Source organism: Penicillium pulvis (assembly GCF_028828015.1).
Source record: "Penicillium pulvis strain IBT 33274 chromosome Unknown contig_3_segment0_segment0, whole genome shotgun sequence".
In the NCBI taxonomy this organism is placed as follows: domain Eukaryota; kingdom Fungi; phylum Ascomycota; class Eurotiomycetes; order Eurotiales; family Aspergillaceae; genus Penicillium; species Penicillium pulvis.
This window is the reverse complement of record NW_026643077.1, coordinates 364,248-377,734: the sequence shown is the minus strand read 5'-3', so window position 1 is coordinate 377,734 and position 13,487 is coordinate 364,248. Positions and strand designations below refer to the sequence as shown.

Here is a 13,487-nt window from a genome sequence, read left to right as displayed (position 1 = left end):
ACCGGAGGACTTAACCGGGCGATTTAGATTCGAACAGAGACTGTCAACGAATAAATCTCCTCTATGAGACGAAGGAATGGCAAAAAAAAAAAAGAACGAAAAGAAAAGAAAATAAGCAAAAAGGGAATGATAATGCAATGAAGATTTAAAATCAGGTCAAAATGACTACGACTCGGCACTCGGACTGGGCCTCTGCCGTGATTCCCCGATTGAGCCCGAAAGTTTAAGTCCGATCTATGTATGTTGTTTACGCACTTACGATACCGTGTCAATGCATTGTTCTTCCAGTTCAATAAGTCATTATATTCCAGCCTCTAATAGCAACGCCGTTTTTTAAGATGCGTAAATACATGAGCTCATCCCCAAGTGAGATTAACATCAGGGTATAAAGTAGACAAAAAGACAACAAGATTCCGCGATCAAATGCAATGACAACACGAATACTCCGAGATAAAAGGGGTGAAGACTAAGATTATGTGGCAAGAGCACCTTTCATGGCCCTGCAAGCGCACGTGTAAGTGATAGGGGATGATTAATTTTTGAAGGACTCCCTGGTGTTGACACGGTCCATATCAAATGGATTGCCCTCATAAGTTGCCACACGGTGCAATGTAGAAGTAGTGGAGTGAGCACGGCTGCGGGTGCGCTGCACAACAGCTTCGTCATCGGAGTCGCTGGATACAGAGTCGTCGACTGGGGCAGGAGCCTCGGTGCGGTCGTATGTGATCTTCTCATCTTCCTCGGGAACAGTCTTGGCCTGTTCCTGGATCTTGCGCATGAAAGCATCAGACTGAGCGGCAAATTTGCAACGCTGGCGAATCGCAGCACCATACTTATAGAACAAGAATGGGAATGGGACACAGGCGAGAGCGAGGAACGCAGGGATGCAGGATGCCCAGTGGATACCTAGGTTGTTGTACATGTAGGTGGTGAAAAGAGGGAAGGCAGCACCGAAGCACGAACGCAGAACGGAGTTAGCGGCCAAGACGGAGGCGGCGAAGATGGTGTATGCGTCGATCAGGTAGTTCATAATACCGAGGAAGACTAGCACCATTCCGAAGCCGAAGGGTGCACCAGCGATAATACTGACTGACCAGTGAATTGAGGGAGCATTGGTCCAGGCGAACCAGAAGAGGCCAATTGGGATCGCAATAGAAGCAAGCATGACCGGTGGCAGACGGGCCTCAGGGGGTGCGAAGCCGTCGTGCTGGTCCTGGGTCTTGATGTATCGCTTGTTGTCCCAAAGACTGTAGAGCACTGCGAGAAGCATACCAACCATGATACCAAGGAAGGCCAATCCACTCACACCCTGGTTCCAGCCACGGTACTCCTCGTAGACGATAGGGAATGCCGCAAACAACATATACAAGGTACCATAGATGATAGCCATATATAGAGACAGCAGGAAGACGATGGGCTCCCGGAACAAGAGAATCCATGGGCGGGACAAAGCAACTTTGAAAGTCTCACCAAAAGTGACCGGACCCTGATCAATATCAACCTTACTCCGGTAAACCTTACCCGAGAGCTTTGAGAGTCTCTCCGCACGGCGCCGAAGGAGCACGGGTGCATAAGTCTCAGGCAGAAATACAGAGCCGATGATCCAGACTAATCCAGAGAAGGCCGCTAGAAAGCCCATAACCCATCTCCAACCAGCGTTCATTCCCAAGAAACCTCCAATAATAGGGCCCAGGACAGGACCAAGGAAAGGAGCGGCGGCAAAGACACTCATAGCGACACCTCTCTGTCTAGCGGGGAACATATCGGCAATGACACCACCGGCATTTGTAAGAGGCGAGGATCCAAAGGCACCGGCGAAGAAACGAAGGATAATAAGCGAGTAAATATTTTGCGCACCGGCAGTACCAGCATTAAAGGCTGTGAGAGCGGCGTATGTGGTAATGAAGAGAATCTGGCGACCAAACAGCTCACTCATAGGAGCCCAAACCACGGGTCCAACGGCAAAACCTAGGACGAAAAGCGAGACACCAAGCGTGGCAACTTCGTCTCCAATACCGAATTGCTCTTCAATCTGCAAAACACCACCAGTGTACGCAGAAGAGACCAAAGCGACGGCTAGAGTCGCAAATGCCACCACCATAGTATAGGACCATTTCTTCGTCTCGCTGAAAAGCATAGGATTGCGGGGATCATTGTCGATCCATGTCACGGCATACGGATCGTCTTCGGTTCCTGAACCAGGATACGGGTAGTCGATAATTTCCTGGGTGACGACACCTTGATCTGTGACCAATCGCCAATATGGGATCTTGGTAAGAGCTGCAGGCATATTGGCGACATCGTGGTTCTTTTCGTCACCTGCCATGATGGGCAGTATTAAACAGTATAGCTCGACAAGTCGTGTGATTGATGGGACCGATGTCGAGAGGCAGTTGTGGATTTAGTTAATTCACTGATAAATCTGGGGTGTTTGTTTCGTGATTCCCAGTTTTTTCTAGTATGGGCCGTTTGCGGGGAGGAGAAGGGCCGAGGTATGTGAAGTATGTCGCCACCTTTTATTATGGAAAGATTAAGATAAGTTTAGTCGAAAGAGAAAGGATATCAGAAATATGGGGCATCGGCCCCTATTTAATAACGGTAACTGAACTACGAGTCAGGTCTCGTGGCGTAAATTTTTTTTTCTATTTTCCTTGCCATCCAAGGTTAAAGTCCGGACCTATGCCCACTTGAGGAATTTATACATGCTACTTCATTAATATGCATCGCTTACGAAGAAGAAAGCGCTTGGCAACGACACGGATACCCCTTGCTCCCGTCCTTGGATTGGGAAAAATGGAAAAACATAAAACTTTAGGACCCACTAGCCACCACAGAGCTTGCCATGTCCATTCGAAGACCCTGGAACCTCTGATGTATATAACCATGGGCTGCTTTGACATGACTTTAAACAACCCGGAAATCGAAATCGCCGGAATTTGACTGATTCAAATCTGATTTCTATATGAAAACATTCGTCAAATAAACAAAGAGGATTGTCTTCAGGCAACATTCATTCGGATGAAAATCCTGCAATGCTTGATGCCAAGAGATGAAAACGTCCGTGCCACGTGATTTGTGCGAAGAAGTCTAGCCACGTTGATTTATGCACCGGGTAGTCGGCACGCCCGTGATTGGTCGGGAGCTGAAACATTGTCAAGATTCATCCGAAGACGACGTGCTGGGTCTGCTGCTACAGTAGAAGGCGTGATCAATCGACACGATGCGGTGACGCTATAGGTTTTTGTCAAAGATCTTCGAATCATCGTCATATGTATGTTAGATTTGCTGTCTAAACAGTGACGACAAAATCGCTTGGAGCTCGGGTATAGCATCGGTGTGATGACACTCGCACCTGAACGGATCTGAGCTTAGAGCTCCCGATGCAAGGGCCACATCCGTCACCATCGTCATCAGATAGTCGGCTTAATCCCGATCCGCCGTCTCGGGGTTTACTATTGACTCCAGAAGGTTAGAGAACCTTCTTACAAATCACCTTGAGGCGCAAAGAAACAAGGGCTCCGCTGAGGTGCGTTGAAGTGTACACAGGGAGTGGATCCTCCACATGTTACATTAATTAATCTCTGGATTTATAATCACAGCTTGTGTTTATGTACCGAAAGTTATAATTTATGACACATGTGCACAATATGCATACAACAAATCCAAAAGCCTGTGCTAGCCTTGTAGTATAAGGTTCACATCAACTGAAGTCACGTTTCCCATACGTACACTTAAGCTTGGTGGAGCTTCCACTCTGCCCGTGGAGAACTACCTAATGCCTAATACGTAAATTGTGGCGTCATAGGAATCGAAGGTAGCGTGGCTCCAGAGATGTAGTACTTTTTTCCAATACGGTCCCGCTCGGCACGATTTTGGCTACTTGGAATACACCTGGCAGCACTTCAAACACACAAAAAGCCCGCTCCGAATAGTACAATCATATTATTTAGATGCAATTCCAAGATGCATTGAGCCCACTTCCCTTCTCTCCACAAACGGGTCGATGCCCTCCCTCCGGGCTATCCGGCTCCCCACTCAACACCTAGTATACCAGGCATCGACACAAGCTATAAACCAACTACAAGTGAAAGTGGCTGATCAAGGTGCATAAAATCTGCAAGCCAGCTCACAAATCTACCATGTGCACCGTTATACGAGAAATAGACTGTCACGTGATGGATGGCTTGCTTACTTTGATGTATCAAGTTGCTAGAATGCCTCAGGCCCTAAGCCCCTCATATTCGGACTGTAGCTAGGAACAGTGAAAGAATAATGCAGTATGGCCTCTCTAAGTAGCAGTCTACTCATGCTATCACGGCCCGCGAGGGGGCGTAGCTGTCCGGCCTCGCAGAGCTGGTTCTTAAGCGCCGCTCCACTACGGCCCCGATGCAGAAAGCTGCTTGTGAGGCATCTTTGTAATCCGCATTGCTTCTCTCAGAGAAAATATAGTTCATCTCTACCCGTCACAGTTGCATCTGAAATCGGTACGAGGACCCCTCCACTCGAAGGTACCGCCAAGAAAGTTGAGCCATGATGCCTACAGAGTAGGGTGGATCTTTCCGTTGGAGGTGGAAGTAATCGCAGCTATGGAGATGCTAGATGAGGAGCACCAACCTTTGCCGCAATCAAGTGGGGACACGAACATCTACAATATCGGCAGCATTAATGGTCATAACGTCGTCATCGCCGGTCTAACTAGAGCAGGAAACAACCCCGCAGCCACTGTCGTTACTCAAAAAATGAGGATGACATTCCCAAACCCCAAATATGGCCTGTTGGTAGGGATTGGGGGCGGTGTTCCAATAGAAAAAAAATCTGGAATGATTCATTTGGGACATGTGGTAGTTAGTGAACCGACAGGTATACACTCCGGAGCCGTGCAGTACGACCATGGAAAGGCAATATCGGGCCACTTTCAACGAAAAGGCTTTCTCGCTCCTCCGCCAATAGCCCTCCTTAACGCTACGCGAGAAATGGCCGTGCGACGTCAACGGATGGATCATGATCCGATTCGGGAGAACCTACAAAGGATCCAAATAAACAATCGAATGCTTCATAGCTTCAAGTTCCCTGGCGCCGCAAATGATCATCTCTACCCATCAAACTATGAGCATCAGCAGGCAAGGGCGCTATGCGAAGGTGGATGTGATCCAAAGCGGCGTAACAAGCGATCGGTGGATGAGGATGATTCGTTCATTGTCGTACATAGAGGTACAATAGCCTCCGGAGGATTGGTCATGAAAGATGCTCAGAAGAGGAATGAATTGGCCCAGCAGTACGGTGTGCCCTGCTTCGAGACGGAGGCAGCAGGAGCCCTTGCGGATTTATCCATGTATGGTTATTCGAGGCATCTCCGATTATTGAGATTCGCATAAGAATGACGAGTGGCACGGGTACGGTGGCTGCCGCTTTTCAAGGCAGTTTGTTTTTCATATGTCCATTGAAGAGGCGCTGAAGTATTCCTTCAATTTTTCAGAGGAATTGGACGGTTCTATCTCACTTTCATAGCTAATTTATGGATTAACAAGTTTCAACTCACGTCTAACATTTTTGGGCTTCCTTTCAATATTCCTGACTTCTCCGAAATACCCGTCTGTGGCGAGACAAGATGAGCTCTGCCAATTGCATGTTATACTCGAGGAAACAGTCGGACCTCGTACTGCCATCGTGCACGGCTTGGGTGGCATTGGTATGACACAACTAGCGCTTGCATATGTTAAGCAAAATCGAGGTAAATACTCGGCGATTATTTGGCTTGATTCCAGAGATGAAACAGCATTAAGGCAAAGCTTTGCTCGTTCAGCTGAGTGGATTCTGCACCATCACCCGCCCAATGCATACATTGCAAGTGCTTTGGATAGTCGGGACTTAGAAGAGACTGTCAGAGCTGTTAAAGGCTGGCTTGAGGAGACAACAAATGACCGATTGTTGATCGTCTATGACAAGTACGACAGTCCTCTATTGGAAAATTCCAAAGCTAAAGATGCAGAGCATGCCTCTAGCCCCAATACAGAGTTGTATAGCAATGAGGCCGATGACCTTTTAAGGCGTTTGGTCTTCGCCAATATCTGCCAAAGACCGACCACGGGGCTGTTGGTGTGACTACGCGATCGTCTTGGTAAATCTAGGTCAACCTATCTTCTTGGGCAAACTGCCCAATATAAATGATTCTCTGGAGATCCTAGCGTCCCGACCTCGTCGTAAGGGCTTGAGGCAAGGTGATTATTTCTCATTATTAAACTTTACCAGCCGCTAGCGCAGAGCAGACCCAGCAACTTTTGATATTGCACGGCGGCTTGACGGGCTTCCACTAGCCTTAGCAACCGCTGGGGCGTACTTGAAGGAGTTATCAATATCCTGCACAGAATACCTTCAATTTTACGATGAACCCTGGCAGCAATTACACGAACAAATACCGCTGTTAGCTGCATACAACCAAACATTATTCTCAACGTGGAATCTTTCGTATAGGTACATTAAGCGATAGAGCCCAATTGCGGCTATGCTTCTACGGCAATGGGTTTATTTCGACAACAAAGACTTATGGTATGAACTATTAGAAAAAAGCAGTGTGAATATGCCAAACTGGCTGCAAGATCTCACGAAAAATAAACTCGCAATCCATAAAGTCTTCGGACTCTTGTGCAGCCATGGGCTTGTTGCAGCCGATTCGCCTACCGCATCACGCCAGGTAGAGTCGCAAACATATAGTGTGCATGAATGGGTTCATTCGTGGATCATTCATGGGCTAAATCCCGAATTTGATATAGAAATGGCCTGGACTGCGATGAAATACGTGGCGCTGCAAGTGCCTGACTGAAATCAGCGCGAATTTCGGATCACACAACGGCGGCTCATTACACATGCCAATATTTTACTAACAGAAAAGGAGATTCTAGAACCCATGGACAAAGCCGTGGATGCTCTACTTCCCCTGGGAAGCCTGTATCGGAATCAACGCCGGCTTTTGGAGGCCAATATGCTATTTATGCGAGCGTTCGAGGCTACGAGAGGAAATTAGGACTGGAGCATCCGATAACGCTGCAGGTAGCTGATAGCTTAGCAAATGTCTTTGTGGATGAAGGTGGAGGCAATGTACTCGCGAGCGATGGAAGGCCAAGAAAAGGCATGGGGATCGGAGCATATATTAGCGCTTATCAGTGTCAACAACCTAGGCAACCTTTATAGGCGTCAAGGCCAACTTACGGGGGCCCAGGTGATGTACGAGCGAGCATTTTAAGGATACGAGAAGGCATTAGAACTAATGCATAGATCAACACTCGGAATAGTCAAAAATCTTGGCGCTCTCTACGTTTTGCAGAGGCACAAGCGATGAGCAAGCGAGCACTGCAAAGCCATGAAAAAGCTTAATACAAACGATACTTCAATTATACTGGGGGAAACCTCGAATGTTCTTTTTTCATGATCATACGTCCACTCATGACTTACACAAGTAGGTTTTTATACTGAAGCATTTTCAAACGACTCAGGCTTGCTGTAGAACGGGCCAGTCATTTCGTCGCAAAGTAAAACGGCAAAATCTTTAGAACGCACTTTCAAAACAAATGTGGATAGAATTAATTGCGGGAAAATAAAATGTACAAATGGAGGGTTGAAGCCTTGCCTTCCACAGTCATGTGAGCCAACTAACTATACAACTCTTTCCCCCAGTTTCTAGTCTATTGTCGACTCCATCATGCAACTCCCGTCAGCTGATCTGTGAAAAAGAAATAAAAAGCATACAACACCTCGATCCACGTCTCAAATCAGGGCAGATCATGAACCCGAAGGTACGGCGACGCCACCCCGAGAATCATCAGTGGCAAATGAACCATCAAAAACAAGTGAATCACAAGTTGTGAGTCACTGCTGCCTATATGATGTGGTCTTGTGATCATGGGTAAACTAGTTCCTGCCTAAGGCCTGAACTCCTGGCCTAGCGCGACGTTAGCGTTCTAGGATCCATTTCGTCTGCCCCACTCTAGGATGGGTCCTGCAACAAGATCAGGACGTATATCTATGATCCTGAAGTCATAACTCGTGATCTTATCAAAATACGAGCATCAGTGGAATCCTCAAAGCTCCTAGAATAGCACTCTTTAACTACTTTGTAGATAAATTCTTTGTTCAGAGAAAAATCAAGAAACAAAATAGGATCAGAGTATACAAGACCCACATCTAATGATGACGTGTTGGCCAGTGCGTCCCAGACATCGCAGCCTGACCTGCAGAGGCAGGAAAGGGGTGAAGGGAAACGGCCAGTCGGTAGAGGAGTCTTTGCTTGATTTCCGGATCTGCTTTGTCAATTGGAAAGAAATTCCGGACGGTATACCTTGTCCGGACCGTTGATGACGCGTGCCTTGTTGCCCGGGTCGGATGCATTCATGAGGGGTACCCGTAGCAGCAGGGGTAGAATTAAAGACCCCTTGTCTAGTCAAAGAAACTAAGTAGAACACGGCTGTCGAATGCTACTTGTGTTGTAGAGCCTTGGATAGATGGAATGCTTTTTCATTGACGGTAAAGGGAGCCTGGTCATCGGGACTCGACTACGTGTAGGCCTTTCTACATGGGCAGCGATATGTACGTAAGACAATGGTTGTAGACTTGGGACTTTGTGTCAAAGAAACCATTGGGATGGCGATGCTACGCGTGATGATGTGACTCATCCTTGACCAGATCGATGGCTATGACAGTGAACGAGGACGTGATGCGTTTCATACAGATACAGGGCGAGGGGTACTCTGCACGGTGGGAGGGGGCATCGACGCGTCGGTGGATCACAACAAGACCAACGCGTCATTTTACAGGTTATACAGACTAGAAGCTTGGAAAGAAGGAATGGTTTAAGTCTTAGATCGCATTTGAGCGTCTGTCATAAAACGGTGCACGCTAAGGCATCCGCAGAGGAAATTGTTCCTTTGATGTACATAAACCACCACTAAGCCTTCCCGTATTGAGGGTGAGGCAGTGGAATATCGCAGAGTAAAAAGCAAAATTCAGGAACCAACCCGGTCCCGAAACCCATTCATTCGAAAGCAAAACCCATAGTGTATCGCCATATTCATAAAAAGAAAAACCCCGTATCGCCTTCCCGGAAGAGTCAACAAGAAAAATCAGCCATGTTCAGCGCATTTAAGAGCGCTCGCCACGCAGGCGACGGGCCAGCTGGATGTCCTTGGACTGGATGGTGACACGCTTGGCGTGGATGGCACACAGGTTGGTGTCCTCGAAGAGGGAGACGAGGTAGGCCTCGACGGACTCCTGGAGAGCACCGATGGCGGAGGACTGGAAGCGGAGGTCGGACTTGAAGTCCTGGGCGATCTCACGGACCAGACGCTGGAAGGGGAGCTTGCGGATCAGAAGCTCAGTGGACTTCTGGTAGCGACGGATCTCACGCAGAGCGACGGTACCTGATGATGAAAAAATTAGTAACTGAAAGTGCTGATGGTAATTTAAAGTTGGATGAACATACCGGGCTTGTAACGGTGGGGCTTCTTGACACCTCCGGTGGAGGGGGCGGCCTTGCGAGCGGCCTTGGAGGCGAGCTGCTTACGGGGAGCCTTGCCACCAGTGGACTTACCTGTGAAGGAAAGACATGTCAGTAAAATGTTATTGTGAAACAAGACGCGTTCTCGTGTCTAGCCTTGTCCCAAAATGGAAAGTTGCCCTCAAGACATGGGCAACGATCGCAAGCGGGGGGCAAGGCCAGCGAGAGAAACGATAGTGAGAGTTCAACTTACGGGCAGTCTGCTTAGTGCGAGCCATTTTTCCAAAGTTGATTTGATGGAAAAAGTGGATTTATTGATGGAAGTTGGTTGTGGTTGTCGAGAGTGGATGGAGAAAGAGAAGTTGGAAGTGGGTGGGGGAAGAGTATTTGTAGGAAGAAGGAAAGGGTGTGATCTGGGTGATGGGAAAACAAGCCAATCAGAATGCGTGATTCAGATCAACCAAGTATGGGCGGGAAACCTAGTGATGGAATTCTGGGTTTGATCCGTTTGTATTGCTGGTCCCCGTCACCTAATCCCGTCTAAGCGAGCGTTCCGTGATATCAGCCAATCAGCGTGCAGGATCACGGATCTTGAATACTTCCGGTCCATTCTCTTTGATCCCGGCCACCTAGGAGATTGATTCCCTGATCTACACGTTTCCTAGCATTCCTCATCCTGTCTAAATGTTTACTGATTTTTTTCGGTTTTTGATCTACATGTTTGAAGGTGTACCGAACGAGGGATCAGAATTAAGCGGCGGCATCCAGACTGTACTCGGGTGAGAGGGGCCCGGTAGATCACGCCTGCCGGATCGGATCCTCAACGCTGATTGGCTGATCCGCCCACTAGCGCGTGATTTCCCTGTCCCCGCGTCCTCACAGCTTCCTGATACAAATATCTCCTGCCCCAGAACCCTCCATCCGCTTTCTTCCTTCTATCCATTCTCGACAACTCCAACAACTTCGGTTTTTCTTCTTCCAACAAAAACCCCACTTTTTTAATACATTCATCATGTCTGGCCGTAAGTCTTCACAACCTTAACCTTCTTTCCCTTCCGGGGAAACAGCATCATCCATCAAGACGCGTTTTGCTAACGCGTTCAACAGGTGGAAAGGGTGGCAAGGGTCTCGGCAAGGGTGGCGCCAAGCGTCACCGCAAGATTTTGCGCGACAACATCCAGGGTATCACTAAGCCCGCTATCCGCCGTCTCGCTCGCCGTGGTGGTGTCAAGCGTATTTCCGCCATGATCTACGAGGAGACCCGTGGTGTCCTCAAGACCTTCCTCGAGGGTGTCATCCGTGACGCCGTCACCTACACTGAGCACGCCAAGCGCAAGACCGTCACTTCTCTCGACGTTGTCTACGCTCTCAAGCGCCAGGGCCGTAAGTTTCAACGCGTCCTTTCTGTTTTGCAACGCGTTCCTAACATCTCTTTCTTAGGTACCCTCTACGGTTTCGGTGGCTAAGCGTGTCATGTCTTTTCTCTTTTTCCGGGTTGTTACAAATGGTATGATGGGACGTTGGGGTGTTCTCTGATTTTTCTTATCGACATGGGTCTCTGGGTTTGATTTTTTTTACAACGACTACCACTTTTCGCGTCCACTATGGGTCTGCTAGTGTTCGCTTCTGAGCTTTCCTGTATCATAGCGGCCTCATCATATGGCTGGCACCACTCGAATGGTGGGATCTAAACTCCATAGTGAGCTGATCCGATACGAATACAATTAACTTGAAACTCAATTATTTCTTCGTAAATCATTTAATCTGTATTGACAAGAGCGCGCTCGTGGTTCTGCGTGTCGGTGGTGGGACTCGCGTTCCAGGACTGTTTACCTACGCGTCTACGGTGGGGCTTGTCGCGCTCTCGATTCGCTGCACTTGCAGTATTCATCCGTTCTGATCTTCACCCCACCTGGTCCTTTCAAGGCTCGTTGGGAACGTAATCTCTTGATCTTTTTAGTGTGGTTCATGTCGTATGTAGCTGGTATACTTAGAGCATACTTAATCTAATTGTCTTATCTCTATCTCATACTTTTTCTCCATATCGAGTTGTCTTTGGCCCATGTGTTCTCCAGGCCGTCTGTTGACCATACTCCACGTCTGCCTTTTAGAGGCTTCTGTACATTTAAACCGAGTAATTTTGGTTTTTCCATATGTATATGTTGCCTTTTGCTCATGTCTTGTGACTTTGGCATTATAGTTTTTGTATATGAAAATATATTTTCGTGATGTGAATCATGTTGATGTAGATGTTGTAGGTATGGGTAGTAAATATATATCGGATAACGATCGAAGTAACAACCTGATACCGAAAAATGACAATTGGAATCCAAAATGTACAAAACTAATATCAAGCCAGTCGGCACTACTCAAGGACTCTTAAAATCAAGCTCATCTCCAATAAAAATACAAATTTGCGACTGTAGGAAATCAAGATATCACCACGGTTGGCGAAGTTCAAATGGGTTGGGAACCCACAGTCGAACCCCCATTTCCGGAAGTTGAACCCCCAAATCAGGAAATTTGATCAGACCGACCAATCAGAACCATCAGAGCCTGCCCAACCAGAACATCTCTCCAGCGCCGCAATATACAAAGCAGAGTCACAAAACGATACGCTCGAGTGGAATGATAATTATTTTTGTGAACAAGGGGTAGCTGAGGAGTCACAAGGCTGTGCACTGATGTCTGTTGCTATTTTGGCCACGCACAAAGCGACCGATGCCGGATTCGCTTTACCGGAATGGCCATATAAAATAGAGTCGTGTCTTTCACCAACCCCCTTAGTATGGCTTAAGTTCCCAGAAAGGTAGAGCAATAGTAGAGAATAGTCCTCGCTGACGGTGACATATAGGTAGTTGTCTCGGCTACTCTCGACAGAGAAGCTTGAGATTTGATGAAGGCATATCCACTTACCTCCAAGCAGTATAGAATGGCAGTATGTACCCATGATAGCAGTAGGGACTCAGTATAGTAGCATGTACAAATGACGGTAGTTCAAATCCATGAGTTATAAGTACGATGGTACATGACCTCACTATGTGGGAATTGAATGCATTACATAGACGGGTCAAATTGACTCATAACACCGAGACTAAAAGTTCCCTCCGAAGCACTTTCCAAGTGAATACAAGTGTGAAGCATCGTAATCCTATTAACTCAATATCTCAACCATACCAATTCCGCAAGCTCGGCAGATAGGAAGACGCCAATAAAGGTGACGAAGCCCCTGTAAGCAGTATCTGGACCAGCAGAGCCCACAATCAGTTGATCTGCAGTTATAGGAGCAAGGATGAGCCTCGAGATATAGTCAAGAATGTGAATTACCCAAGAAAGAGAACAGGTCTCTTTGTCAACAGGGCTGTACCAAGTATTCTCCATATGAGAAGTCACTGACACAGGGGCGAGAGTCTGGGATCCCTTTCGATCACGGATTGTCGCCAAGTGCTCCCCAGTGACATCACCCTCGCCATCGCCTGCCTAGATACTGAGCTTGAACCCGCCGGGCAGGTGCAGATGATGCCAGGTCCAGCTGGTGTAAGGACAATCACCACCCCACCGTCGACCGTATCAGGTCAAGGAATGTTGAGTGTCAATTTAAATCGTCTGGTCTTTGACAGTTACTGTGCCATAAGTGCTGCAGGCGGGAAGACCCCAACTATAGGCTTTGCCATGATCGTGAGAGGTGATATCGGGACCACCCTTGACCAGCGGCAGGGTAGTACGGTAGTAGGTGAGATCGAAGGTCATGCCCTCATGTGTACCGTGAGTGCGCATGGGGACGAGATTGTCATCGGGGATGCCCTCGAAGCTGTCTCCGCCAACGCCGACGAGAAGGCGAGATGGGTCAGAGGAAGGGTACGATCCGTCGCCGAGTTGCACGATGAGATGAAGCTCCAGGCTGTCCAGGTCCAACACGGATGCACGTTAAAAGTCCTGCGTCCCGTATGAGCTCACATACTGAGAGGTGCGAAGAATTGATGATGGTTCATTTCGGTGA

General features: G+C 47.9%; 5 protein-coding genes across 5 annotated transcripts; 2 read left to right on the top strand and 3 right to left on the bottom strand.

The window, feature by feature from the left end:
• Window positions 1-532: 532 nt before the first annotated feature.
• Window positions 533-2,326, bottom strand: N7503_006291 (MFS transporter; the record flags this gene model as incomplete). The annotated part of the gene is made up of 1 exon (XM_057065838.1): window positions 533-2,326. One exon carries the CDS (start codon window positions 2,324-2,326, stop codon window positions 533-535), a length of 1,794 nt encoding a protein of 597 aa, XP_056921307.1.
• A 2,260-nt stretch (window positions 2,327-4,586) lies between these two features.
• Window positions 4,587-6,102, top strand: N7503_006290 (Disease resistance protein; the record flags this gene model as incomplete). Its single annotated transcript, XM_057065837.1, has 2 exons — window positions 4,587-5,332; window positions 5,529-6,102. 2 exons carry the CDS (start codon window positions 4,587-4,589, stop codon window positions 6,100-6,102), a joined length of 1,320 nt encoding a protein of 439 aa, XP_056921306.1.
• Window positions 6,103-9,121: 3,019 nt separating this feature from the next.
• Window positions 9,122-9,970, bottom strand: hhtA (histone H3). The gene is made up of 3 exons (XM_057065836.1): window positions 9,741-9,970; window positions 9,473-9,580; window positions 9,122-9,410 (listed from the first exon to the last, which is right to left on the bottom strand). The coding sequence occupies exons 1-3, from the start codon at window positions 9,763-9,765 to the stop codon at window positions 9,133-9,135; spliced, it is 411 nt and encodes a 136-aa protein (XP_056921305.1). The 5' UTR covers window positions 9,766-9,970; the 3' UTR covers window positions 9,122-9,132.
• Window positions 9,971-10,499: 529 nt separating this feature from the next.
• On the top strand, window positions 10,500-10,953 carry N7503_006288 (histone H4; the record flags this gene model as incomplete). The annotated part of the gene is made up of 3 exons (XM_057065835.1): window positions 10,500-10,509; window positions 10,595-10,870; window positions 10,928-10,953. The coding sequence occupies 3 exons, from the start codon at window positions 10,500-10,502 to the stop codon at window positions 10,951-10,953; spliced, it is 312 nt and encodes a 103-aa protein (XP_056921304.1).
• Window positions 10,954-13,084: 2,131 nt separating this feature from the next.
• On the bottom strand, window positions 13,085-13,479 carry N7503_006287 (uncharacterized protein; the record flags this gene model as incomplete). The annotated part of the gene is made up of 2 exons (XM_057065834.1): window positions 13,085-13,388; window positions 13,445-13,479. The coding sequence occupies 2 exons, from the start codon at window positions 13,477-13,479 to the stop codon at window positions 13,085-13,087; spliced, it is 339 nt and encodes a 112-aa protein (XP_056921303.1).
• Window positions 13,480-13,487: the final 8 nt, after the last annotated feature.

Bases quoted from the DNA above. Each gene is read 5' to 3' on its own strand.
- hhtA (XM_057065836.1), bottom strand. From the start codon at position 9,765: ATGGCTCGCACTAAGCAGACTGCCC. The intron at 9,581-9,740 runs GTAAGTTGAACT...TTTCCTTCACAG, and splicing joins TCGCACTAAGCAGACTGCCC to GTAAGTCCACTGGTGGCAAG. The intron at 9,411-9,472 runs GTATGTTCATCC...TTTCATCATCAG, and splicing joins GCCCCACCGTTACAAGCCCG to GTACCGTCGCTCTGCGTGAG.